This window comes from Podarcis erhardii, assembly GCF_964252035.2.
Source record: "Podarcis erhardii genome assembly, chromosome: 7".
In the NCBI taxonomy this organism is placed as follows: Eukaryota; Metazoa; Chordata; class Lepidosauria; order Squamata; family Lacertidae; genus Podarcis; species Podarcis erhardii.
The window spans coordinates 3168784-3195082 of record NC_138511.1 but is presented as its reverse complement, the minus strand read 5'-3'; the positions used below and the strand labels follow the sequence as shown (position 1 = coordinate 3195082).

The 26299-nt window shown below is 47.3% G+C and overlaps 2 protein-coding genes across 3 annotated transcripts in view; one reads left to right on the top strand and one right to left on the bottom strand.

Annotated features, from left to right (window-relative positions):
* The window catches only part of LOC309347177 (maestro heat-like repeat family member 5), a gene marked incomplete at its 3' end in the record, with an annotated part of 142448 nt that overhangs the window by 29463 nt on the left and 86686 nt on the right, over window positions 1-26299 (bottom strand). The window lies entirely within an intron of this gene.
* On the top strand, window positions 85-24323 carry LOC309346380 (E3 ubiquitin-protein ligase MARCHF5-like). Of its 2 annotated transcripts, none has more exons than XM_081870072.1 (6): window positions 85-125; window positions 7172-7368; window positions 13792-13922; window positions 14571-14754; window positions 21980-22149; window positions 23828-24323. In XM_081870072.1, the coding sequence occupies exons 1-6, from the start codon at window positions 100-102 to the stop codon at window positions 23996-23998; spliced, it is 879 nt and encodes a 292-aa protein (XP_081726198.1). In that variant the 5' UTR covers window positions 85-99; the 3' UTR covers window positions 23999-24323. The 2 variants fall into 2 exon arrangements, with proteins under 2 accessions (XP_081726198.1, XP_081726197.1); XM_081870071.1 differs by lacking the exon at window positions 85-125 and adding an exon at window positions 3719-3774.

The following is a 26299-nucleotide window of genomic DNA, read 5'->3' as shown; positions in this document are numbered from 1 at the left end:
AGAAATGTGCACAGTCTCTCATCGCTTGGTCTCTTTTTTTTCTCTTGGTTGCTGACTCACCGGAGACAATCAAGCTGGAAGTGCACACCAACTCAGCAAATGGGCTTCTCCTCTGGCAGGGCGTGGTGAGTGAATGCGACAGAGCAGGGGTCCGTCACCTCAATGTGGCCTACACTGGCTGGCTGTGGCCCCTCCAAGGTTTCAGGCTGGTTTTTGGGGGGAGGGGATCCTTACTTGGGGGTGCTATGGAGGAACTGAACCTGGGGCCTTCTCTCTGCCTCTCCCAGAGACTGGAGGAGGAAACAGGAGATGTAAAGCTTTGGGTGAGGGGTGGAGAGCGAGGGGGCAGTTGGATCCTGGCAAAACTGAGCAGGGGGATGAAAATGCTAGCAGCCTGTGACGCCAAAGTGTTGGTGAGGCCTCTTCACTGATCACAAGTAAATAAAGTGCAGTCTTTGTGCCAGGCCTCACAAGTCAGTGCCACCTTGATCACTGGCGCTGCAAAGATCAGCAGGAGTACAGGGACAGCCTCTGCTTCACCTGGGACGCGGGTGGCGCTGTGGTCTAAACCGAGCCTCTTGGGCTTGCCGATCGGAAGGTCGGCGGTTCGAATCCCCACGACAGGGTGAGCTCCCGTTGCTCTGTCCCAGCTCCTGCACACTCGAAAGCACACTGGCGCAAGTAGATAAATAGGTACCACTGCGGTGGGAAGGCAAACGGCGTTTCTGTATGGACCAGTTATTAATAAATTTCTTTTGGCATAAGCCTTTGGGGACCAGAGTCCACTTCAAACCTGGCAAACTCCCTTCACGGTAAGTTGCTATGAGATGTCTTGTAAAAAGTTGTGAACAAACATAATAAATAATAATCACCATCATGTCTTCCAGAATCCATTTTATTCAGCATACTTATCTAGTATAGTCGTTGATATCCCTTCTTTTAGGATATGAATATTTCCCAGGCAATGGAAAAATAACATTAAAATGTGTGTGTTTTATAGCCACATTTCACAGTATCCACTCTAAAACTGAAGTGTATCTGAAGAAGTGTGCATGCACACGAAAGCTCATACCTAGAACTAACTCAGTTGGTCTTTAAGGTGCTACTGGAAGGAATTTTTTAATTTTGTTTTCACTCTAAAACTCATCAGGAGCTTTCCCTCTGGGCAGCTGATGGTAGAGAGAGGAGAGGAGCTAGCCCACGGGTGTCTTCTCCTGGGATCTTTCCCACAGTGGTGGGTGGCCCTGTGGAGCAAGCGAGTTCCCTACATTTGCAGGCTGGCACTCCTCCCAACAGTTAAGGGCAGCCTAAATGTCCTTTCCCCACATTCCACCTTCACAACAACTCTGTGTAGGGGGTTCAGCAGATTGATGGTGATCCATGCAAAATCACCAGTGAATTTGGGAGCAAGGATTTAAATCTAGGCCTCTCCAGCCCAAGAGCAATACTCTGCACTGGATCTCAGCACTCTACATTTAGATAGCTTGTGATTCCTGCTGACCTTTCATCTTTCTATTCTGAATGTGCAACAATGCCATTTAATTTATGTGTATCCACAAAAAAGGAGGGGCCAGGAAGAAACTCCAACCAAATAAAATGTCAATAGAAGGAATAAGGAAGCAAGGTTGGAATGAGAGTTGCAATGTTCATTTGATTCCCAGGTAGGTTTATTGCAGGTTCTAGTGAACTTTGGCCCTCCAGATGTTGCTGAAGGACAACTCCCATTCTTCCAGTGTGGTTAAGAGAGGTAGAGTTGTAATCTGGTGGACCGGGTTTACATCTCCACTCCTCCACATGCAGCTGCTGGGTGACCTTGGGCCAGTCACACTTCTCTGAAGCCTCTCAGCCCCACTCCCCTCACAGAGTGTTTGTTGTGGGGGAGGAAGGAGAATGTTAGCCGCTTTGAGACTTCTTAGGGCAGTGATAAAATGGGATATCAAATCCAAACTCTTCTTCCTGGCTGTTAGCTATGCTGGAGCTGATTAGAGGAGTCGTTCAGCAACATCTGGAGGGCCAAAAGCCGCCACCCCCAGCTTACTGGAATGCTCTCTTTTGGGGGCAAAGATAGAGTGGCTAATGATCTGGGAAGATGAGTGCTGCAGCCCAATACTACTAATACTAATACTAACACTAAATTATTATTTATATGCCACCCATCTGGCTAGGTTGTCCCAGCCACTCTGGGTGGTGTCCAACAGATTAAAACATCAGTAACCTCTGGAGGGCAACAGGTTCCCCATGCCTGCTCTAGGGGGCTTTTGAGGTAGGGTGCCCCACTTACACATCCAAAAGGGAGAGCATGCTTTGCATAAAAGTTGCTCAGTCCCTGCTCCTGCCAATCTAGCAGTTTGAAAGCACATCAAAGTACAAGAAGATAAATAGGTACCGCTCCGGCGGGAAGGTAAACGGCGTTTTCGTGCGCTGCTCTGGTTCGCCAGAATCGGCTTAGTCCTGCTGGCCACATGACCCGGAAGCTGTACGCCGGCTCCCTCGGCCAATAAAGCGAGATGAGCGCCGCAACCCCAGAGTCGGTCACGACTGGACCTAATGGTCAGGGGTCCCTTTACCTTTAATTAGAATTAGAAAAAAGTAATCTTAAATACAATACAGTGGTGCCCCGCAAGACAAACGCCTCGCAAGACGGAAAACCCGCTAGACGAAAGGGTTTTCCGTTTTGGAGGCGCTTCGCTAAACGAATTTCTCTATGGGGTTGCTTCGCAAGACGAAAAAATCTTGTGAGTTCCTGCGGGGTTTTTTCGCTTTTCCTCCCCCTTTCCTAAGCCGCTTATCAGCTGTTCCACTGATAAGCCGCTTAACAGCTGATCGCTAAAAGCCGCTAGACTGCTAATAGTGCTAATCCGCTGTCAATGGGCTTGCTTCGCAAGACGAAAAAACCGCTAGATGAAGAGAATCGCGGAAGGGATTCTTTTCGTATTGCGAGGCACCACTGTAGCTCTCTCCCTAGAGGGGGAAGAGTGGCCAGGAGTGCTGAGTGCTGCAAGGTCTGCTCTTCATGTGCTGGAAAAATGAAGGATGCTTTTACCTAGAGCAGTGTTTTTCAACCACTGTTCCGTGGCACACTAGTGGGAAAAATGGAAAAATTCGAAAGATTTAAAAATAAAGTATTTTATAATTTTTCATATTTCTGTTTACTTACTATTTCATAATAAAGTAATTATAAAATACTTTCTTTGTGTTTGTTTGATTCCTATTCAAGAGAATTACTTTATATATAGTCAATATAGGCACAGAGTTAAATATTTTAACATTTTCTAATGGTGGTGTGCCTCGTGATTTTTTCCATGAAACAAGTGTGCCTTTGCCCAAAAAAGGTTGAAAAACACTGACCTAGAGGACTGTCCTCTGGCGGCCCTTCCAAAGAGGACTGTCCTTTTCCAGGAGACCTGGAAAGCCTCTTTGGATGCACGAAACAAAAAGAAAGAAAAATGGGGAAGTACTATGCCCCGCGGCCCAGCTGTACGCCTTCCAGGAGGAGGCCTGGGCTAGTCCAGCCTCGCCTGGAGGACCAAGGCCGGAGAAACTCCAAGGAGCAGCGCGACCCCCGTGTTCCCTTCCCGCCGCCTTCAGCCGGCCTGGGCGCGTCTCGGGGCCGGGCGGCGAGGCGGCCTTCCGGCAGGCGAAGCTCCTCCTGGCGAGCGGAGAAGAGCTGCTGGCGGCGCAGCCGCGGCCCCAGGCGGAGGCCGGCCGGAGCGGGAAGCCGGGCTGACGGCGGGCCATGGCAGAGGCGGCGGCCCCCGGGGAAGCCTCGGAGAGGTAGGCTGGGCTCGGCGCGCCAGGCCGCGGGGGGGGGGGGCTCGTGCCAATGGCCGCCCCTTCTCCGCCCCTTCTCGGGATGGCCCAGGCGGGTGTCGGGGGGGGGGGGGCATCTTGGCCGGGCTGCCGCTTCCGAAGCCCCCCCGAGGCTCCGCGGCTGCTTCGGGTTTCGTTTCCCGAGAGCCGAAAGGGGCCTTGCTCTCTCCTCCTCCGCCGGGAAGCCGGCTGCTCCAAGGGCCCCTTCCCTCGCTGGGCTTCGGCCCCCGGCAGCCGCCCCGCTTCTTGGGCGGAAAGGAAAGGGCTCGCCCTTCTTGCCTCGGCTGAAACTGAAATTTAAACTCCCAATTCTCTGGAAAGCCTCGCAGCGCTTTTTTGTCCAGAAAGACAGAATGAGCATCTCTACAGCACTTTCCCAAGTTTCTCTCCCAACTGCCACCGCATGAGTGTTGTAGTCCAAAACATCTGGAGGGCGCCAGGTTGGGGAAGGCTCTTTTAGGAACCCAGGCCTCTCTCTTACCGGTTTTCCACACATTTAGAAAAACCGGCTTGATTGTCTGTATTTATATTAATAAAATGGTAATGCTGCCCTCTGATAGATACCAAATGTGGCTTACAATAAAATAAATGAAAATAAACAGAATAAATAAAAGACTAGAGTAATTAAACAGTAGGGTGTAAGAGCCACATCAAAGCAATCCTATGTTAATCTAAATTGGTGAAATAAAATGAAATGAAATGCCCTTCAGCTGCCTGGTGCTGAGGGAAGACATCAGGGTGAGTCTAAAGCAAGCTTCCCATCCCAGAAAATGTTGTCAGTTGAGCACCTCTTCTTATATAAAAGATGTCTGAAGTCCCACAGTCTCACTCAGGAAAAGCAACAGAAATCCAGATCGATAGGGGTTGCCTCCATTGTGAGTTCTGCTCCGAGTAAACACATTGCAACCAATGGCCGTGAATCCACTGATTTCAGTGGGTCCAAGATGAACTAGCATTGCATACAACCCTTCAGCTGTAACCCTTTATTATACAGATGTTGCCATGGATGATGGGAGTTGTAGTCCAGCAACATCTTGAGGCCTACCGTTTCCCCATCCCTGCTATAAACATACCTGGGCTGGAGGAAATCCCAGGTATGTCGGAGCAGAAATGCATAGGATCGTGGGGTTGATGGCCAAGCTGTGGGGAACGTGTCTTGTGAGCTATCATGTCAAGGTGACTGAGAACAAGGAGCCACAAATCAGGAAGTCCCACATTTAGATCTTGCGTACTCCTATATTTGCTCCTGTTCTTTCCCAAGCCTCATGCTTTCATCTGCAGTATTACATTACAGGGCCACTAGAAGCCTTATCAAAGCACTTTACACACTAAAACTCTGTGTGCTGTAACTGGGACACGCTGGGTGTGCCGACCTGCACTACACCTGTGCCTCAGGCATGTCTCAGGCCTGTTTTCAGCACTAGTGCAGAAGGATTACCGTGGCTGATGGTATAGTCTTGGAAACCACTGGGGAATCAACAGGGACCACAGGCTCCTGTCCAGGCTGTGGTCAGAGGGAGACATTCCTGAACGATGTGAAAAGCACCCTGCAGCCCAAGTACCTGCTGGACTCTGGAAAATCCCTTTTGTCTTCCCATGGCTTTCCTTTTAGAGCAGGGATGGGTCCCAATGCGTCTCCTGATCTGACCCCCAGGCCTCTTCCCAGGCCCCGGCCATTTCTTCTTGATGCTCTCCTTTCCTTCAAATCAGGTGAGCAGTGTGGTTAAAGCTCCCCATCCTGTGTCCTGCTCTCAAGCTGCTCAGCGGAGCCCTGGAAAACAGCTCTGCAGTGGAAACTGGGTGTGTGTGGCTGAGCCCTGTCCCCAAGCTACCCAAGGAGGAAGAATGTGGGTTGTGGGCTGTGCAAGGAGAGGGCATGTCTGTGCCCATGCTGGTGGTATGGATGGTGCTTGTGAGTTTTGGCCCTGTCCACTACTGATAGGCAGCCCCGTCCCGGCCCACCCACGTCTCCCAGGGAACTAAAAGTCGGGGGAAGGTTCTCTGTCCTGGTCTTGAGCCTGGAAAACACAGCCTGGCCTACCCTGTATTCCAGTGGTTCTCAAGCTCTTTTCTCTGGGCCAGACTTTCAGAATAAAAACATGCTCACACTGCACCAATTCTTTTATTGATAAGAAATATATTGGAAAACAAAAAAAAGCAACTCCTGGCAGTGCTTGATTTGTAACATAAAAAGACATCCACTTTATAATACTGTATGATCCAGAAATTATAAAATAGTGCAGCTACATAAGAGCACAAATCATTCCCAAAGCAGAATTATAAGCAAGCCTCTTACAAATGTACCTTAAGTATGTATAGAAACTGAATGATAGGTGAGAGTTGTTTGATGCTCTTGCTCTCATATCTACAGTGGTGCCCCGCAAGACGAATGCCTCGCAAGACGAAAAACTCGCTAGTTTTCCGTTTTTTGAGGTGCTTCGCAAGACGAATTTCCCTATGGGCTTGCTTCGCAAGACGAAACATCTTGCGAGTTCTTGTGAGTTTGTTTCCTTTTTCTTAAAGCCGCTAATAGCCGTGCTTCGCAAGACGAAAAAACCGCAAGACGAAGAGACTCGCGGAACGGATTAATTTCGTCTTGGGAGGCACCACTGTACCCATATTCATTTACAGCGGTACCTCTGGTTATGTACTTAATTTGTTCTGGAGGTCCGTTCTTAACCTGAAACTGTTCTTAACCTGAAGAACCACTTTAGCTAATGGGGCCTCCTGCTGCCGCCACGCGATTTCTGTTCTCATCCTGAAGCAAAGTTCTTAACCCAAGGTATTATTTCTGGGTTAGCGGAGTCTGTAACCTGAAGTGGATGTAACTGGAAGCGTATGTAACCCACTGTGTACCACTGTGTGTGTGTGTGCACACTACGTTGCTCTAATAGTATCCTATACTATTCTGAAATGTTTAAATTTTCTTTGTTCTTCAATCTTCCTGCCACACTTGCCATCTCCTGCCACACCCTTTCAGAGCCACTGATTTACACACAAGCAATGGCGGCAGTTACGTCAATATATGGCAAGACTGGCTTCTACTGGTTTAACCATGGGGCATTGCAACTTTCTTATCTCTGTGTCTACAACAGTTATAACAATCTCTTGCTTACATGCTCTCATGGTACTCTTGCAAAGACAACCTTCATCTTCCAACTCTCATTTACTTGTAACACAGATTTCAACTTTTTAAAATTATTTAATTCCTTTATAATTTTATCCTCCTTCCATACTACCTCAATCCTATCACATATCAGTCTTATGATTTAGGGAGTTTAAAACCTTACCTTGCCCAGCTTCTTATGTACCTTCAAACTGGTGGAACAGGTGACAGCTATGCTCTCCTCCCCCCCCCCAGGCACTGCTGGGTCTGTTTTGGCACAGAGAGCGATGACCGCTCAGCTGAGTGGGTCTGCCCCTGCCGCTGCAAAGGCTCCACCAAATGGATCCACCAGGCCTGCCTCCAGCGGTGGCTGGATGAGAAGCAGAAAGGCACAGGCAGTGTGAGCTGCCCACAGTGTGGAACGGAGTATCGCATTGTCTTCCCCAAACTAGGTGAGTTGTAGGGGTGGCCTGGCTAGCCCCATTCCCTGGTGTGGCTAGACTGAGTCCCTAGCAAAGTTGTGGAGCTGCCCAGCAAAGCCAGGTTCAAGGCAAGGTGTGTTTAAGCAGCAGGTGAGCTGTCCAGCCAAGGATTTCCACTGGGCTAGGGGACACACAGTACTCTTTCTGAAGTACTGTATTTTTCGCTCTATAAGACGCACCAGACCACAAGATGCACCTAGTTTTTGGAGGAGGAAAACAAGAAAAAGAATATTCTGAATCTCAGAGGCCAGAACAGCAAGAGGGATCGCTGCGCAGTGAGAGTAACAATCCCTCTTGCTGCTCTGGCTTCTGTGATAGCTCTGCAGCCTGCATTCACTCCATAAGACGCACACACACATTTCCCCTTACTTTTTAGAAGGGAAAAAGTGAGTCTTATAGAGCAAAAAATACGGTAGTTTGCCCACCCTTGGTCCCCACCCTGCGATCAGCTCTCACCTGTGGCTCCTAGCAGGCAACAGCAGCCACACCCCAGGAATGGCTTCCACTGGCTGGCTAAACCAGGTGAGGGGAGCCAATGGGTCTCAAATCTGCTTTCCTTTGGGCCACATCAGCAAGGCCAAGAGGGGGTCTTGTCGTCTTCAGCCACAGCAGGCGCTGTGATGCTACAATGGTTGACTTTGCCTCTGGAAGCACATTTCATTTTCTTTTGAGAGAGATGGATGCCAACAACAAAACAGCCAGGCAGCAACATAGCAGTTGTGTAGCTGTTCCTACAGCCTTCCTGGAGTGTCAGCAGGGTCCTGATCCAAAGGTGCACATCCGGTTATTGAGCCCAGTGATGGGAGGCCTTGTTGTACTGCCAAATACATACATTCTGGCATTTAGTTTGGCCAGTGGCGTAGCGTGGGGGGTGTAGGGGGGGCCGGGCGCAACATCTGGGGGGGGCGCTCGCCGCCTCCGGAGTCGCCGAAGAGCCTCGGGCGCAGGCTGTAGCAGAGCCCCATGGCAGCAGCCTAGGCAGCAGCAAGAAAAAGCTGGCAGCGGTGGCAGGTTAGGGGTTAGGGGCGCAAATTACTTGCCTTGCCCTGGGTTAGGGGGCACAAATTACTTGCCTTGCCCCGGGTGCTGACAACCCACGCTACGCCGCTGAGTTTGGCTATCAGCTTGGCCTTGCTATTTCCTGTGTTCCTGGGATCTTGGGGGTAATAGGCGCAGGTTACAGCAACAGCCGACATTTTTCCGCCTTCGCCGCATCAAGCAGTTGGTCCCTTACCTTTCCTGACTTGACCTGACCACAGTGATCCATGCGACAGTCACCTCCAGGCTTGACTACTGTAATTTTCTCTACGCGGGGCTGCCCTTGAAGCTGTCCCAGAAACTCCAGCGGGTGCAGAGTGCTGCAGCGAGGCTCCTCACGGGGTCTCTGCCATGGGAGCATTTCCAGTGCTTTTTCAGCTGCACTGGCTCCTGGTGGAGTACAGGGTCAGCTTTAAGGTGGCGGTTTTGACCTTTAAAGCCCTTCATGGCCTAGGACCCTCGTACCTTCGGGACCACCTCTCCTGGTATGCCCCACGGAGGACCTTAAGGTACATATATAGCAACACCCTAGTGGTCCCAGGCCCTAAGGAAGTTAGATTAGCCTCAACCAGAGCCAGGGCCTTTTCAACACTGGCTCCGGCCTGGTGGAACGCTCTGTCTCTTGAGACCAGGGCCCTGCGGGATCTGATTTCTTTCCGCAGGGCCTGTAAGACAGAGTTGTTCCGCCTGACCTTTGGCTTAGAATCAGTTTGATTCCCTCCCCCTCTTTCTATTTCCTTTCTCCTCCTGTGAAGAGGCTGCATCCTAATGTTTTAATGTTGTATCTTAATCTTTTAAATTGTATTTTAATCAACTTGTTTTTATTATTGGTTGTTAGCCGCCCTGAGCCCGGTCTTGGCTGGGGAGAGCAGGGTATAAATAAAAATTTATTATTATTATTATTCTTAATAATAAAAATTTTTATTTATATCCCGCCCTCCCCAGCCGAAGCTGGGCTCAGGGCGGCTAACAACATTCAAATAAACCAACATTCTAAAAACATTTCATTATAAAAATTAATTAAATCAAATTGATGGCAACCATTAAGCAAAATTCTGTGCAGATTGCCAGAGGAGGGAGTCGGGCTGCGCCCTGACCAAAGGCCTGGTGGAACAGCTCTGTCTTGAGCTGTCTTGAGATAATAAAGGAAGGTCTTTGGTTGGTGAGCATCCAGGCCCCTTCTGCAGACTTCCTGGGTAGGGGTGGTCTTGGAGGTCCTGGGAGAAAGAAGTCTCACCTGTTTCCAAGTCCAAGCTGGGAGCATGAGTAAAACTCTGGCAGACTGGTTTTTTGCTCACCCTTCCTCTGGCAGCCGATTGCTGCTGTCAAAAAGGCAGCAATGCAGTGGTGGTCAATGGCAGCTTCGCCACGCACTTAGGCACACACAGTCTTCTTTACAGATGGGAGAGATCCCTCTCCTACCCATAGCAGAAGTGGTTCCTTCAAATCATGTTCTTGATCATTACATTTATATTCCACCTTTCCTCCAAGGAGCTCTCCATTTTATCCTCAGAACAACCCTGTGAGGTAGGTTAGGCTGAGAGAGGGCGGCAGGACTGGTTAAGGGTTGCAGCTCCTGAGCCCTGGTCTCTCTGGTCCCAGCATCTCTGTGTGGCTCTGTGTGGCTTCCCCTTCCCTGCGCAAATGCACACACACACCTTTTCTAAAATTGTATTAGAATACAAGCCACCATTACACAAAAACGAGCCACTTATCTTCTAAGTAGTATCATTGCCTGGAAAATAAAAAACAATGTCGTGTTACTTTTGGGGAGGAATTGGCAAAATTTGTTGGAGACCAGCCTTAAGCATGAGAGAGAGAATAATGCTGAAAGTTAATGAAGCAGGAGGGCACCCCCGGCTCCCCATGTGGGCTGGAGCTGTTGGAGGTGGGGGTCCAATGACTGGAGGGCTCCAGGTTCCCCATCCCTGAGCTAAGGGCTGCTTGGCTGGATCAGATCCAAAGTCCATGTGCTTCAGCACTCTGATCTCCCACCACAGCCAGCCACCCGCCCAAGGGAAACTTACAGACAATGTTGGTGGGCCTTTGCCAACCTGGTGCCCTCCAAATAATAAGAATAACAATTTCAGTAATTTTATTAGGGAGTTCCAGATTGTGGGTGCTGCCACACTAACTGATCTGTTTCTTACAAATGCAGAACAGGCATCCTACGGCACCTGTAACAAAAGCCCCACGCAGAGCGCATGGCGGCAATCCAACCTTAAATTAACCACTGCATGAATGACTGACCGAGCCTTCCTGATCCAGGAACAGTCAAAGCTGCCCTACCTGTCGCAGCTGGTAAAAGGTGCTACTAGCCCCTGAGGCTACTTTGGGTTCCAGGGACAAAGCTGGACCCAGAAGCACCCCCAGACTGTGAACCTGCTCCTTCAGAGGAAGTGCAGCCCCTCCAGGATAGGGAACTGCCCCAATTCTCAGATATGGTGCCAGCAACCAACCAACCAACCAACCAACCAACCACAGTGCCTTTGTCTTGGCAGGATTCAAGCTCAGCATGTTTTTCCTCCATCTCACCCCTGCGTCCAGGCCAGGGACTGCTTGGCCCCTCCCAGTTCAGATGCTATGGAGAAATTGAGCTGAGCATCCTCAGCATCCTCAGTCTTATCCCAAAACTCCTGATGACCACTCCCAGCATCTTCCTATAGATATTAAATAGCACTGGAGATGAGATGGTGCCCTGTGACGTAGCCACCAGGGGACTGAGAAGCATTCCCCTAACGCCACTCTCTGGAATCAGTCCAGGAGGCGGGACCAAAACCACTGCAGCACAAAATTCCCTGGAGCCGGTCCAGGAGGATAACATGGTCAGTGTCATTAAAAGCCAAAACGAGATCAAGATGCAGGAGCAGAGTCATAGTTTAATAACGTTGGGCTGCTTTGGAGAGTTAGCACACAGCTTGGAAGCAGGCCACTACTGAATACTTGTCATATGAGCACCCTTGGCTGGTAAAGCAATCAGAGTGAGACTTCTAAATGTGGAAAATGAGAAAGCGTATAGAATTATAGGGGAAACGTATTGGATAGGAAAGAGCTCCTATTCTAGCTAGTTGTGAATCCAAAGGAGCCGTCCTTGCCCCTTGATCTCTGCAGCAGAGAGACAGTAGGAGGTTGTCCCCTCTCCTTTTCTGCTCCAGAAGGAAGCGGGAGAGGAAGCTTGAAGTTAGGTCAGCAACCCTAAGAATCAGTCTAACCTCAGAAGGAAGGCCAGCACAGGTGCAGAGGACAGTGAGAAAGTTTAAGAAGCTTGGAGGTCTACTTTCTCCCCATGCAAATGTGGTCAGCATTAATGCAAGCTGAGTTGCATCCCAACACTTCCAAGAAATAAAACAGCTCGCTTGGTCCCATAGACCAGCAGTGGGGAACAGCCAATGGGTCGGCCAAATGAGACCCCTGCCAGACTTCCCCAATGGACCCAGTTGGTTGGTTTGCACAAATCACACCCACATTGTGTGGCATCAGTTGCAGGACAGGTAATGGTGTCATGTATTGTACTCAGTATTGATCCAGAGCAGAATCTTTAAGATATGGTTAGCAGAGTAAAAACTTTAACATGTTGCAGGATTCCAAAAGAATAGACCAGAGGCAATTTCATTTCATCCAGCAGAGCTTTGCTGCTACTGAAGGCAAGTGAGCATAATGGTCACAAATCCAATACATTAAGCATTGACACTGTCCATAAGAAATCCAGTTGCAGCAGACTTAACTTAAACTTACAAGAACTTATAATAAGTCTAAACCTTAACACTAAGCACACTATGTACAGAACATCACAGCAGAAGGAAAAGTGATAGAAAGAGAAAGTGAAGCCCAGACTCCTTCTGGTCTCTTATTATAGTCAGCATGACCTTGACAGAAAAGATAACAGAACCAGTTTAGGCCAGTTGTACTCAGCTTCCCTGAAGGAATAGCCCAAACATCATGAACCTCCTGCTTGTTTCTTTCACACAGAGAAACTTCCAGAACCCTCTTGAATTATTTAGGAAAGATCTCTACACATCATACACACAATACTTTCTGTACTAAGAAATGTAAACTGACAAAAGGCACATCTGCAAGAAGTGCCAGATTCAGGCCTGTTTGAATTTAGCACCTTTCCCTGTTGCCGTGTTTTCTGAAGGGATCTGGTGCACTCAAGAGCTCCCCATCACTAATGGGTGCATCCAGCCCTTTCCAAAAGCCACACGATGTGCCAAATTCAAGCAGTGCTGAAAGCAAAGCCATGGCTGCAAAGGAACAATTGGGAGCGCACACACACACACACACACACACACACACACACACACCCCGTCACAGACAGGCATTTTATGATGATGTCTACTCCACTGAGGCCTCATCCATAGCATACATTTAAAGCACTATGATACCACTTTAAACCGTCATGGCTTTCCCCAGAGAATTTTGGGAGCTGTAGTTACGGGTACCAAGAGTTGTTAGGTGTTTCTTATTCCCCTCACAGAGCTACAATTCCCAGAGTTCCTAATGAAGAGGGATTGATTAGGACAACTCTCAGCACCCTTAACAAACTACAGCTCCCAAAATTATTTGGGGGAAGCTATGACTGTTTAAGGGACGCAGGTGGTGCTGTGGGTTAAACCACAGAGCCTAGGACTTGCCGATCAGAAGGTCGCTGGTTCGAATCCCCGCGACGGGGTGAGCTCCCGTTGCTCGGTCCCTGCTCCTGCCCACCTAGCAGTTTGAAAGCACATCAAAGTGCAAGTAGATAAATAGGTACCGCTCCAGCGGGAAGGTAAATGGCATTTCCATGCGCTGCTCTGGTTCGCCAGAAGCGGCTTAGTCCTGCTGGCCACATGACTGTATGCCGGCTCCCTCGGCCAATAAAGTGAAATGAGCGCTGCAACCCCAGAGTTGGTCACGACTGGACCTAATGGTCAGGGGTCCCTTTACCTTTATCTTTACCTATGACCGTTTTAAGTAGTATCATAGTGCTTAAAATGTATAGCAGAAACCTAAAGTAGTCTAATATGTTATGAGCTAGTTTTAATAAAGTAAGTTAGATTTTAAGAAAAAAATTAAAAAGAAACAATCACTTACCCTTGGTTGGTTACTCAACTCATTCGGGCTCATTGGCAGGAACTTTGAGAAGCCAGGAGCCGAAGGGGCCAGAATACCAAGGAAGCGGATAGACCCCATCCTGTTCCCTTTTCCTTCTGTCTTGGGATTTCACACCCACCCCCCTCTTTCAATGGAATCTCAGTGGCTGAGGGATGCGACACCTCTGAAGGGGCCTGAATGCCTAGGCCATGATCCTGGTGGCTGTTGAGAGCCCAAGCTGAGTGCCTGCAACACTGAGTTTCTGCTGTCCTTCCTTTGTAGGACCCTTGGTGTATTTCTTGCAACAAGTGGACCAAATTTTATCCAAAGTGAGCCCCTTTGCTGCAGCTGGCATTGTCGTGGGGACACTCTACTGGTCGGCTGTGACGTATGGGGCTGTCACTGTCATGCAGGTAAAGCAAAGGGGTGCAGGGAAAGAATGAATCAGATGGCCTTCAGCTCAGTCAGTAGCTTTGAAAGTCACTTGGAAATTTTATTATAATCGAGCAGTGGAGAAAATTTGTGAAATAAAATCATATGCAAGAAAGCTTAATGAGGCTGCACAGTTTAATCAGAATTGACAAAGGTTATGACTGATTAATCAGTGGGATAAAAAGGGGGGTGCATTCACACTATGATACCACCTTAAACAATCATGGTTTCCTGCAAAGAATTCTGGGAACTGTCAGTTGTTAAGAGTTGTTAGGAGACCCCTGTTCCCAGAGCTGCCATTCCTAGCATGGTTAAACAGTCAGTTCCTCTTCACATGTAACTCTGTCCACTTTGGAGCTCTGTGAGAGAAATTGTGTGTGTGTGTGCTCCCTAACAACTCTCAGCACCCTTAACAAACTAAAACTTCCAGAATTCTTTGGGGGAAGCAATGACTGTTTAATGTGATATCATAGTACTTCAGACGGCGCTGTGCTAGGAATCTGAAGCTACCCAGTAAGAATCTGACCATTTGGGTTCTGTGAATGGAGTTTTATTCTCCTCGCTGATGAAGGCAGAAGCCACCCGGCTCGCCCCACTGCGTTGCTGATCAGCCTCTTCTCCTTTGGCAGGTTGTTGGTCATAAAAAGGGCCTGGATGTGATGGAGCGGGCAGACCCCCTCTTCTTGCTCATGGGGCTCCCCACCATCCCTGTCATGCTGGTGCTGGGCAAGATGATCCGCTGGGAAGACTACGTGCTGCGGGTGTGGCGGAAACACTCCAGCAAGCTCCAAGCCCTGCAGGCCTTGGTGCCAGGTGAGTGCCACCCTCCGCTCACTCCTCCTGGCCTGTGCATGGGCCTGAGGTTGATGGGCCAGGAGACCAGCATGAGGCAGGCTTCCCCTGGGCTCTGCATTTGGAATTTATGGTATGCGGATGAATCCCTCCTACAAAACAGTGGCAATTGGCAGCACCCTAGGACAGCTTTGTCCAACTTGGTGCCGCTGCCCTCCCACTGTTTTTGACTACAATTCCCATTGGCCTCAGCCAGCTGGTGGGAATTGTAGTCAGAAGCAGTGGGAGGGCACCAGGTTGGACAAAGCTGAACTATTCATGGAATTCACAATAATATGGATTTCTCTTTTTTAAAAAAAATAATATTTATTAGAGTTTCCAATAAAAACATATAAACACAAACAACAATAAAAACATACACAAACAAAAAGCAAAAAACAAGTATAATTTCAAACCTTATTTTCTTAAACCTAACTTCCCCGACCTCCTCATACCTCCCCCTTCTGTATTCTAATTTCATTATCTAATCAGCAAATCCATTCCCTTGTTTCCCATAGTTTTTGATAATTCTGATCTTTTTCCTTAATCAACACCCCTGAAAACCACATAGTTTTTAAACCCATGTCATTCTAGCCTTCATTAATTTTATAGTATTTATTAAGATAGTCTTTAAATTTCTTCCAATCTTCTTCCACTGTCTCTTTCTCCTGGTCTCGGATTCTGCCAGTCATCTCTGCCAGTCCCATGTAGTCTGTCATCTTCATCTGCCATTCTTCCAGAGTGGGTAGATCTGGTGTCTTCCAATACTTTGCAATAAGTATCCTTGCTGCTGTTGTGGCATACATAAAAAAAGTTCTGTCTTTCTTTAACATGGCTAACCATACCCAGGAGAAAGGCCTCTGCTTTCTTCAAGAAGGTATATTTAAATACCTTTTTCATTTCATTATATATCATTTCCCAGAAAGCCTTGATCCTCGGGCATGTCCACCAAAGGTGAAAGAATGTACCTTCATTTTCTTTACATTTCCAACATTTATTATCTGATAAGTGGTAAATTTTTGCAAGCTTGACTGGGGTCATGTACCACCTATACATCATTTTCATAATATTCTCTCTCAAGGCGTTACACGCCGTAAATTTCATACCGGTGGTCCACAACCTTTCCCAGTCAGCAAACATAATGTTATGTCCGATATCTTGTGCCCACTTAATCATAGCTGATTTAACCGTTTCATCCTGTGTATTCCATTTCAGCAGCAAGTTATACGTTTTTGACAAATTCTTAGTTTTGGATTCTAACAATTCTGTTTCCAGTTTCGATTTTTCCACCTGAAAGCCAATTTTCCTATCCAACTTATAGACCTCCAATATTTGATAGTAGTGAAGCCAATCTCGCACTTTATCTTTTAGTTTCTCAAAACTCTGCAATTTCAGTTTATTACCCTCCTGTTCCAAAATTTCCCAGTATTTCGGCCATTTAGACTCCATATTAAGCCTTTTCACTGCTTTTGCCTCCATTGGTGACAGCGACCTAGGAGTTTTGTTCTCCAACAGATCTTTGTATTTAATCCAAACATTATACAATGCTTTCCTGACAATATGGTTTTTAAAACCTTTATGAGCTTTAACCTTGTCATACCACAGATATGCATGCCACCCACTCTAGAAGCAGCCAATCTTTTAACCAGCAGAGAGCTGCTGATTCGTAATAAAGTTTCAAATCTGGCAGGGCAAATCCCCCCCTTTCCTTTACATCAGTTAAAATCTTAAATTTTATTCTGGGTTTTTTGCCCTGCCAGATAAATTTAGAAATATCTTGCTGCCAACCCTTGAAACATTCCATCTTATCCACGATTTGCAATGTTTGGAACAGAAACAACATTCTAGGCAATACATTCATCTTTATAACTGCTATTCGACCAGACAAGGAAAGCTTCAAATTTGACCAAATTTCTAAATCTTTTTTCACTTGTTTCCAACATTTCTCGTAATTGTCTTTGAATAAGTTCATATTTTTAGCTGTCATATTGATCCCCAGATATTTTACACTCTTAACCACAGTTAAACCTGTCTCATTCTGAAACCTCTCTTTCTCAGTAACTGTTAAATTTTTCTCTAATACCTTAGTTTTTGACTTGTTCAGTTTAAATCCTGCCACTTGGCCAAATTCTTGAATTAATTCCAAAACCCTTTTAGTACTAGATTCTGGCTCTTGTAATGTAAGTACCAAGTCATCTGCAAAAGCTCTCAGTTTATATTGTCTCGCTCCGACCTGAACCCCTTTAACCAGCTGGTCCTTTCTTATCATGTTCAGCAAAACCTCCAGGACCGAAATAAAAAGTAGTGGGGAAATTGGGCACCCCTGACGTGTCCCTTTTTCTATCTTGAGTTCTTCCGTAATCACATTATTCACTATAAGTTTATTATTCACCTAAAGCATTTGTATCGGGTCCGAAGACAGGTCCCACCCCAATTTATGTATAAGCATGGTAAACTGTGTCCAATACTCTCTGACGGACTGATTCCCCTGTTTGCACGCCATTAACTGTCTGCGTACCACTCCCTGTTCAATCTGGCTGGAAAACATCAAGTCCATCGTGATAAAGAATTTCCTCAAGTCTTTTAAGGCATCATTATTCGATGCCATCAGGGGCCTCACCCATTCTCTAGCTCCCCCCTCAAGGTGCCCAATCACAAAAGCCACTCTCGATTCCTCATCGGCAAAGTCATCAAACTGCAGGTTCAGTGCGTACTGCATTTCTGTCTTAAAGGCTTGGTAGCTTCTTGGGTCACCCCCGAATTTCTGTACCAACGCCAGTACCTTCCTTGCGATGGGGGTGGGCTTCCCCTGTGCATCCTGAGCTCTCCTCTCCTCGAGACGCGCCGTTAGCAGTGCCAGCTGGTGCTCCAACGCTCTGTTTCTCTCCTCCAGAGTTGGTCCTGCTCCAGCTCCTCCCGCTCCTCCGTCTCCGGTTGGGTTGCTCATGATGCCTCTCTTTCGCACAGGCAGCGTCGAAGACTGACGGATTGCTGTTATGGGTTAAGGGGGCTGCTTGTGCATAAATGGTTGAGCTCTAAACTCATGCAATCAGTTTCTAAACTCTCCCAGTCAGCGGAGCCTTGGGTGCATGGCTACCTCAATCGCTGGCAGAATCCGTCAGTGGGCGTTTCCGGAATTTGCGCCAACATAAGAGTTCTTTGACGGAAACTCTCCTTCGGGATTCTCGGTATGACAGTTTCCTGCGCGGAGTAGGCGTCCCCAGCGGAGGTCCTGAGCCTTCCGCGCTGTTCTCACTGGAAGAATCTTGGAGCCATCCCTCCGATTGAGTTTCTGCAGGAACTCTCCCTCTCCCCCTGCTGGTTCCTTCCTCCGCATCCGAGGGTCTCTTAGCCTCTGTGAGCCCTTCCACCACCTGACTCTCCGATGGCAGTTCCCTGACAAATGGTTCCAAACTACAAGAAAAAAGATTCCACCTAAACATTAGGAAGAACTTCCTGACAGTAAGAGCTGTTCGACAGTGGAATTTGCTGCCAAGGAGTGTGGTGGAGTCTCCTTCTTTGGAGGTCTTTAAGCAGAGGCTTGACAACCATGTGTCAGGAGTGCTCTGATGGTGTTTCCTGCTTGGCAGGGGGTTGGACTCGATGGCCCTTGTGGTCTCTTCCAACTCTATGATTCTATGATTCTATGATTCTAAGTTTAGCTTTTTGTTCAGAATACATTGCGCCTATACCGTTTTCAAACCCTTGACCTACCCCCATCCCCTGGAGATTCTTCTTCATAAAGGTCCAAGAAATATTGTCAAAGGCTTTCTCCGCGTCAACAAATATCAAAACAGCTTTTGTATTTATATTAACTTCTAACATTTCCAAAATGTCTATTATATTCCTTACGTTATTTGATAGATGTCTTCTCGGGAGAAAGCCCGCTTGATCCCTGTGAATCTCCCCCACCAAAACTTTTTTCAATCTCTTAGCTAAAATGTCAGCAAAGATTTTGTAATCCACATTTAGTAAGGAAATTGGGCGGTAGTTCTTAAGTTGGGTCTTTTCAGTCTCTGTTTTCGGTATAAGCGTGATATAGGCCTCTTTCCATGTATCAGGTGCTTTTTTCCCCCTCAAGAATTTCGTTGCAGACTTCCTTCAAGGGTTGTATTATCCATTCCTTTAAAGATTTATAGTATTTGGAAGTCAATCCATCAGGCCCCGGAGATTTGCCCAGTTGCATATTTTGGATGGCACCTTCTATTTCTTGTTCAGTTATTTTCTGATTCAGAAGTATTTTACCTTCACTTGAAATTTCCTTCAATCCATTTTTCTCCAAAAATTGTTCTATCTCAGAGTCTTTTTGTGACCCTTGTGCATATAATTGCTTAAAGTATCTCTGGAAGCAGCTTCTAATCTCAATTGGATTATAGATGTTTTTTCCATCCACTTCTAAATTTGTCACTGTATTTAGTTTTTGTCTCTTCTTCAATTGCCAAGCCAAAAATTTACCACATTTATCTGCTGATTCGAAAGTCTTCTGTCTCATTTGTTTGATTTTCCATTCTATTTCTTGATTCATCAGTTCCATATACTGAATTTGGTATAATTTAATTTCTCTCAGGATCTCCTGAGACTTTGGTTTTGATCTTAATTTCTTTTCTCCTTCTTTTATCTTCTCCAAAATTTTGTCCTTTTTCGCATTTTTGCTTCTCTTTTTTATTGCATTTTGTTGTATCAAGAAACCTCTCATAACGGCTTTGCTTGCGTCCCAGATTACTCTTTTTTCAACATTAGTCCTCATATTAATCTCAAAATAGTCTCTCAATGTTTTTTGGGCCTTTTTGCAGAATTCTTTATCTCTGAATAAGGTGTCATTCATCCTCCATCTGAAGGTGCCAGCTGTTGTTTGGTTCATCTCCATCTTCACGGCATTATGGTCGGAGCATGTTTTTGGGCAGATTTCCACTTTTTTTATCTTTGGCGCCAATCCTCTAGTAACCCATATTTGGTCAATTCTAGTTCAGGTCATTTTGGCTTCAGAGAAGAAGGTTCCCTCTCTCTCAAGAGGATTTTTTGTTCTCCAGATATCAACCAAGTCCATATTATCAGTCATTTCAAAAAAGGTTTTTGGTAGTCTTCCATCTTTGGAAATCACTTGTCTTTGTGCTTCATATCTCCCATCAAAATTACATTAAAGTCCAAATAATCCAACAGTGTCTCATGCAACTTCTTAAAAAATTCAGATTTGCCTTCATTCGGTGCGTAAACTCCTACAACCAAAAGTTTCTGACCTTGAACTTGAATTTCAATTGCCAAATATCTTCCTTGATCATCTTTAAATATCAGTTTCGGCATCAGGCTGTCTTTTGCATATATAACAACTCCTCTTTTTTTCACTCTGTCAGATGAGATAAATTCTTGTCCTAGTTTTTTGTTAATCAGTAATCTTCTATGCACTCTCATCACATGTGTCTCTTGTAAGCAAATCAAGTCCAGTTGTTGTTTCTTTAATATGTGAAAAACGTTCTTCCTCTTCCGAGGCACGTTCAAACCGTTGCAGTTCCAACTTAACAGTCGCAGAGCCATGATGGGATTATTTACTTACTCCTCCTACTGCTCCCAATTGTTGTTCGTCTTCTGTCGGTGGCTGCAATCCAAATGATAAGTTTGCTATGTCCAATATTCCTTTCCCTGGTGGTGTTGGTTCCTCTCCAGCCTCCACTTCCTTCAACAGATCTTCTTTGTGGTCTCTCAAAAATTTGTCTTTATCACTCAGTGTCTTTATTCTTATTTTCTTTCCTCTGTATTTGAAAGATAGGCCTTGGGGAAATTCCCACCTAAAGAAGATTCTGCTTTTTTTCAATAGTGTAGCCAGATCTCTGTATTCCCCTCTTGCGTCCAAAATGGGCTTAGGGATGTCTTTAAAAATCTCCACGTAAGAATCTTCAATTTCCAGTGTTTTTTGGTAGTGCAGGTTTAAGATTTTATCTCTTTCTTCTTTTGATCTCAGAGTAATCAAACAGTCTCTTACCTTATTCTTTTTTTTGTCTTATTCCAAGTCTAAATGCACTTGCAATTTTAAATTCGTCCTCCTCGAGGCCCTCTTGCCAAAATTCAGAAAATTCCTTTGTAAGAAAGTCCACCAAATTATGCTGTTCTCTTTCTGGTACGAATCTCAATCTCAAATTCCGTTCTTTCCTTCATATATCTATCAAAGCAAAGGACAAATCATGGTCCACCAGTTTCTTAACAACCGGTGGTATTTTCTCTTGCATTGCAGTTGCAATCTCCCTTGCCTCCTCCGCAATCTTTCGAGTAGTAGCTGATTCTTCTAAAAGTTTCCCAATATTTTGAGCATTAGCACTAACTTGTGCTCCCAGTTCTTTTATGCTTGAAGTGTTCAGATCGAGTTTTGCTGAGATCTCAGCTACTTTTTTATTTGTTTCTGCAACTTGTTTAGATGCATCAGTCTCTTGTCTCGTAAGAAGTTCCAGAGATTCATTTATTTTCCCCAGTGCTTTTGTCAGAGCATCTTCTGAAGACATAGTTTTTGATTTTGTTTGCGGGGCTGCAGCTGCTCCTGACAATGAAGGCCTTCTTTGATGTGAAGTGTCAGTCTTGTATTGTCTGCCAGATCTGAGGTTTTTCTCCTGAACCAGCTCTATCTTTCCTTTGCCATCTGCCATGCCACTATCATGCCCAGCCAAGGTCAATCTCACGCCTAGAGGTTTGTTTTCAATAGGAAATTTCCAGTGGCTCAGCTTCTAGTAGCTTGATTGTTTCAAAAAGTAACAAAGTCTCCTCTAGGGGGGGTAATTCTCAACTTAGTTTCACAGTTTTTTAACTTTCAAAATCCCCCCCCCCCCCTCTTCCCAAAGGCAGAGAAAAAGCCCCAGTTCCAGCTCTTTTCTAAATAGTTGCAAATATGTAACAGTCTGAAAACTATTCTGCTTGGCAACAGCAGCACACACAACAAGTAACTGCAGTTGCCATGAGCTGCAGCATGAACTGATCCCTCTAATCCATGTGCATTTGGCCAGGATGCAGGGGAAGGAAGGACAGAGGCAAGGCATGTTCCTCCATGGTGCAGAATAATAGTAATCAACAACAGCAACAAATTTGCACCAAGCAAAGTTTGCTGTCTGTCCAAATCATGCTAAATATTCATGTTTGCATTTTTTTATTCTGCAGCTGTTCTTATTTTTATTAAACAGATTTTTAGCTCTCACCATGTTTTTCCTAATCTCTCTTGCATCCTCAGGGATCAGCCGCCCTGTTCCGCACATCCCTCTCGCCGAGTCGCACTACCAGAGTGACCACCTCTCCATCTCGCGCACGCTGTGCGGGGCCCTGGTCTTCCCCACCATTGCCAACCTAGTTGGCAGAGTCACCTTCCGCAGGGTGAACTCCAGCCTCCAGCGTACCATCCTGGTGAGTGGAGAGACTGGGGAAGGAACTCTGGAGTCAACTGGGTGCAATACTTGGGTCAGAATTCAAGTATTTGAAGGAATCGCTCCCATTCTTGGTTCGACGTGGCATCCCTGCCACAGCACCCTAATGCTGCTAGCCATGGTGGCAAGGCTGGGGCAGCCCTCGGGTTAGCTGGCACAGCACATAGTTCATATGCAGAAGGTTTGGTGCACTGGCACCTCTGGGTAAAAGGATCTCAAACAGCCAGGCTGGGAAGGACCTTTGTTGGAGATGATGCCCATTGGATTAGACTCAGCTTCTCCAACCTGGTGCCCTCCAGAAGTTTTGGACTACAACTCCTACCAGCCTGGCGCCATATGGCTGTGCTGGTTGAGGCTGGTGAAAGTTGCAGTTCAGTCCATCAGGAAGGCATGCCGCCGCCAAGGTGCTGGGCCAGATGGACCAATGGACCTCTTTGTGGGATGCTCTCGCCAAGGAGGCTTGCCTGGCACTTTCATTCCATATATTTAGGCACCAGGCAAGAACATGCCTCTTCTCCCAGGCCTTTGGCCAATTGAACGATATACAGCGTTTTAAACTGTGGGGGGTTATTGCTTTGTTTATTATTATGTTATCCATGTGTTTTTATACTGTGATCTTCGGATGGAGGGTGGTATATAAATTTAATAAGTAACAATAATGGTCTGACTCGATAGAAGGAGCTCCACATTTCCACTTTTCTTTCTGGATTTATATCCTGCCTCTCCATCATTTAGGACGTCCCTCTTTTTTTAGGTGGCTTGAAAACATATGTTAGCACAGTTGTTTTCAGTCTGAGGGGGCAGGGGGAGGCCTCCATACTGCAGAACCTGGAGGAAGCCTGTAGATCCCTTTTGTCTTAAGCCAGGAGTCTTAACTTGCGTCCCCCAGATATTTTTGGAGAGACACCAGCTCTTGTCATCCCCAACCACTGGCCATGGGGCTGGGGGCTGGTGGGAGCTGGAGTCTCGCAGCACTGGGAGGGCACCATGTTGGCTGTTACAGAAGGCCAGTCCCCTCTGGTATCCCCCTCAGGTGATGCTTCTGCTGCCTCAGTGGGAGAGAGGGCTCCTTCCTACAGCGCCACTGAAAGTGCTTGATCCTAGGCTTCCACCTGGTAGGCTCTCACCTGGTAGGCTGCCTCCATGGCAGAGATGGGCAAGGGGGCTCATTGCACCCTCTCAGCATGGAAGACCAGATGCACCTGGCACCTTCCACCTCGGAACTGTTTCCATTCAAGCTGGTCATTATAAGAACCACAATTTTACTTTAAGAATTGGCCCCCATGTTTTCTTTTTTCTTCTTCCCTCCCTGGCCCTTTTTTCTTTTGTGCTGTGCCTTTTAGATTGTAAGCCTGTGGGGAAAGGGCTGTTTTGTTTTAACTGATTGCTTTAACCCTGGAGTCTTCTGGCCGAAGAGCCGTGTCTAAATGTTCTAAAGGAAAAGGAAATCCTGGACTGGAGCCGATAATGATGATCTGGCTGCTTCCCTCTGTCAATCAGACTCCTCTCAGGAAGGGGCTTGAGGGAACTGCTCTCTCCTCCCTCCCATACCGAGTGGTGGTTCACATGGACCTGCCTCTCCAATGCTCAGAAGGCAAAAGAGGTGGTTTGAGGCTCTTAACTTCACCTACCCCTCCTTTTCTCTGTTTCCCTGCCAGGGGGGCATTGCTTTTGTGGCCCTGAAGGGAGCCCTGAAGGTCTACTTTCGCCAGCAGCAGTACCTGATCCAAGCCAACCGGCGCATCCTCAACTTTGTGGAGAAAGGGGACATGGAAAGGAACTCCACTCAGCTCGATGAGGACAGCGGCAGTGAAGCAGGGCTCAGCTAGGGCAGGGAAGGCACCCATGCACGCTCAAGAGACACACACACCGCTCCAAAGCTCCTCAAAAGAAAGTGGATTCCTCTCTGAGATGGATTTTAGGCCAGTCGACTCCGCTCCCAAGAGGAAGCACTCTGGGCTTTGCTGCTGTGGTTTGCGGAGAGGGCGAGGTGCTCCATTTAGGCCGGACTGGGCAAAGTCTGCTTCTTCTTAAGCTGGTGGTTTATCGGCAGTCTGGCTCTTTGACTCTCTTCTGCCGGGTTGCTCCCCTTGCACGGGGCTGTTCTCTGATCTCTTTGTAAACCAGGAGTTAAATAAAGGAGTCAAGCTGTAAGTGTCTTCTTTGTGACCATGGAGAATTGCTACTGCTGCTTCACTTGGTTTATTGAAGAACAATGCAGAGGTTTGCTTGTTTCTTATCCCAGCCTTCCCCAACCCAGTGTCCTCCTGGTGCTACAGGGCTACAACCCCCCTCGGACTCAGCTGGCACAGCCAGTGGGTCAGGGCAGCGGGACATAGGGGTCCAGCAGCATCTGGAAGGCTGCAGCTTCTCCTGACCCCCGTCCTGAGGCAGCTTGGTATGGGGAAAAGGCTAGCCACTCTCCTGCCAGGGGTGCAAAGAGATGGTGCAGCTCAGGTCTTTTTGGAAATGCAACTCTCTGATTATGAAATCCTCTCTCCTCCCCACCCCCAGTACAGCCAACTTGGCCCAGTCCCAGCTCCATCAGCCCTCATGAGAGTTGTCATCCAGAATGTCTGTCCAATACTCCACACATGCAGCTCTGCTGGCGCAGGGGGACTCCCTCTTCCTCTCCTCCCCCTGTGCACCCCCAGATCTGCTCTGAAGGGCCCTCCTGCACAAGCCCTTCTAGGCCTTGGAGAGAAGCAAGTTCTTATTGGTGCCAAGCTAAAAAGTATTTCAGGATCAGACCCTGTGCTAGCAAGTGCTGCCTCTCAGCCTAGAATGATTGATGCACAGAACCTGGAGTTGGCAGTTACAGTGCCCAGCCCATCCTCAAAGGACAATGCCCACTGCTGAATTGGAGCAAGCGTTGTTGCGTTTTCTCCAGTTCGACATTTTTTCCGATTAAGCACAAAATAGCAGGTTTCGTGGGGGGAAGCGGCAGGGCCCTGCCTAGAAAGCAGGAGGCAAGTGGGAAACGGCTTGGGCTCTTGCTTGCCAGGCCTGGGGCAAGGGTGGACGAGTCCAGAGACTAAGGAGGAGGAAGCTGACTGGCAACTCCCCCCAGGCTGCAAGTAATAAAAGGAAGTGGAGGCTAAGCAAGGGCAGGCTGGTTTGGGTGGGGCAGGGTCCCATTTGCCCTCTCTAAAGGTGGCCCCAGCAGCCCATAGCAGCAGCTGGCTTGGGCACTGCATACGACACCCCCATGGAATCCAGCTGTTTACGGAAGGGAAAGGTCCCCACCCCACGTTATCAGCTGATATCTATTCACAAATTAAGAGGGCAAGGAGAAAGCAGGCAGGCAGCCCAGCATTACAAACTCCAGCGCTAGAGATGGTCTAGTCAATTGTCACAGAAGGCCAGATCTTCTACCTTTTGTTTTTGGGACTAGACCAGAGGAGGCCCAAAGCTTTTTTTTATGGCATACCATTAAGGAGCCACTATGGTCTTCCCCACCCAGAATTCCTTGAGAAGAAGGATTGGCTGTTATTTGCGAGGGGGGGCGGGGGCGGAGAGAGGGGCTTCTAACAATTCTCAGCTCCCTTAACAGGTTGGCGGGATTCTTTGGGAGCAGCCAATACTGTTTAAAGTGGCACCATAGCGCTTTGAATGCATGGTGTGAGGGTGGTCTTTGAGCCAATCAGGGTGTCTCAGCCTGGCCAACCTTGCAGGGTTGTTTTGAAGATAAAACAGGGAGGGCACAGAACCACGTACACCACCTTGAACTCCTTGGGTGGAAAGGTGGGATATAAATGCCATATAAATAACTGCCAGTTTTTTCATCTTGCTAAGAGTCGCAACCTGGTGCCTCCCAGATGTTTTGGTCTCTGGCTCCCATCAGCCCCAGCCAGCATGTTATGTCATTCAAAACATCTGGTTGGGGAAGACGATGCAAGATTAGGGGGGGGGGGGGGTTGTTTGGACAGGATGAGAAAGAAGCATCTATCAGGGTGGTGCAGAAGCTCAGTGGTAGAGGTTTTCTTACAATCAAACAGTATATAAATTTTGTTAAATGAATAAGACAGCAAGATAATTGAATTAATGATGAGGGTTATGGACAGCCAAGCTGCTTCACTGAGAATAACAGCCCAAGGCATAGAACCCAGGGTCATGGGAGAACCTCCAAC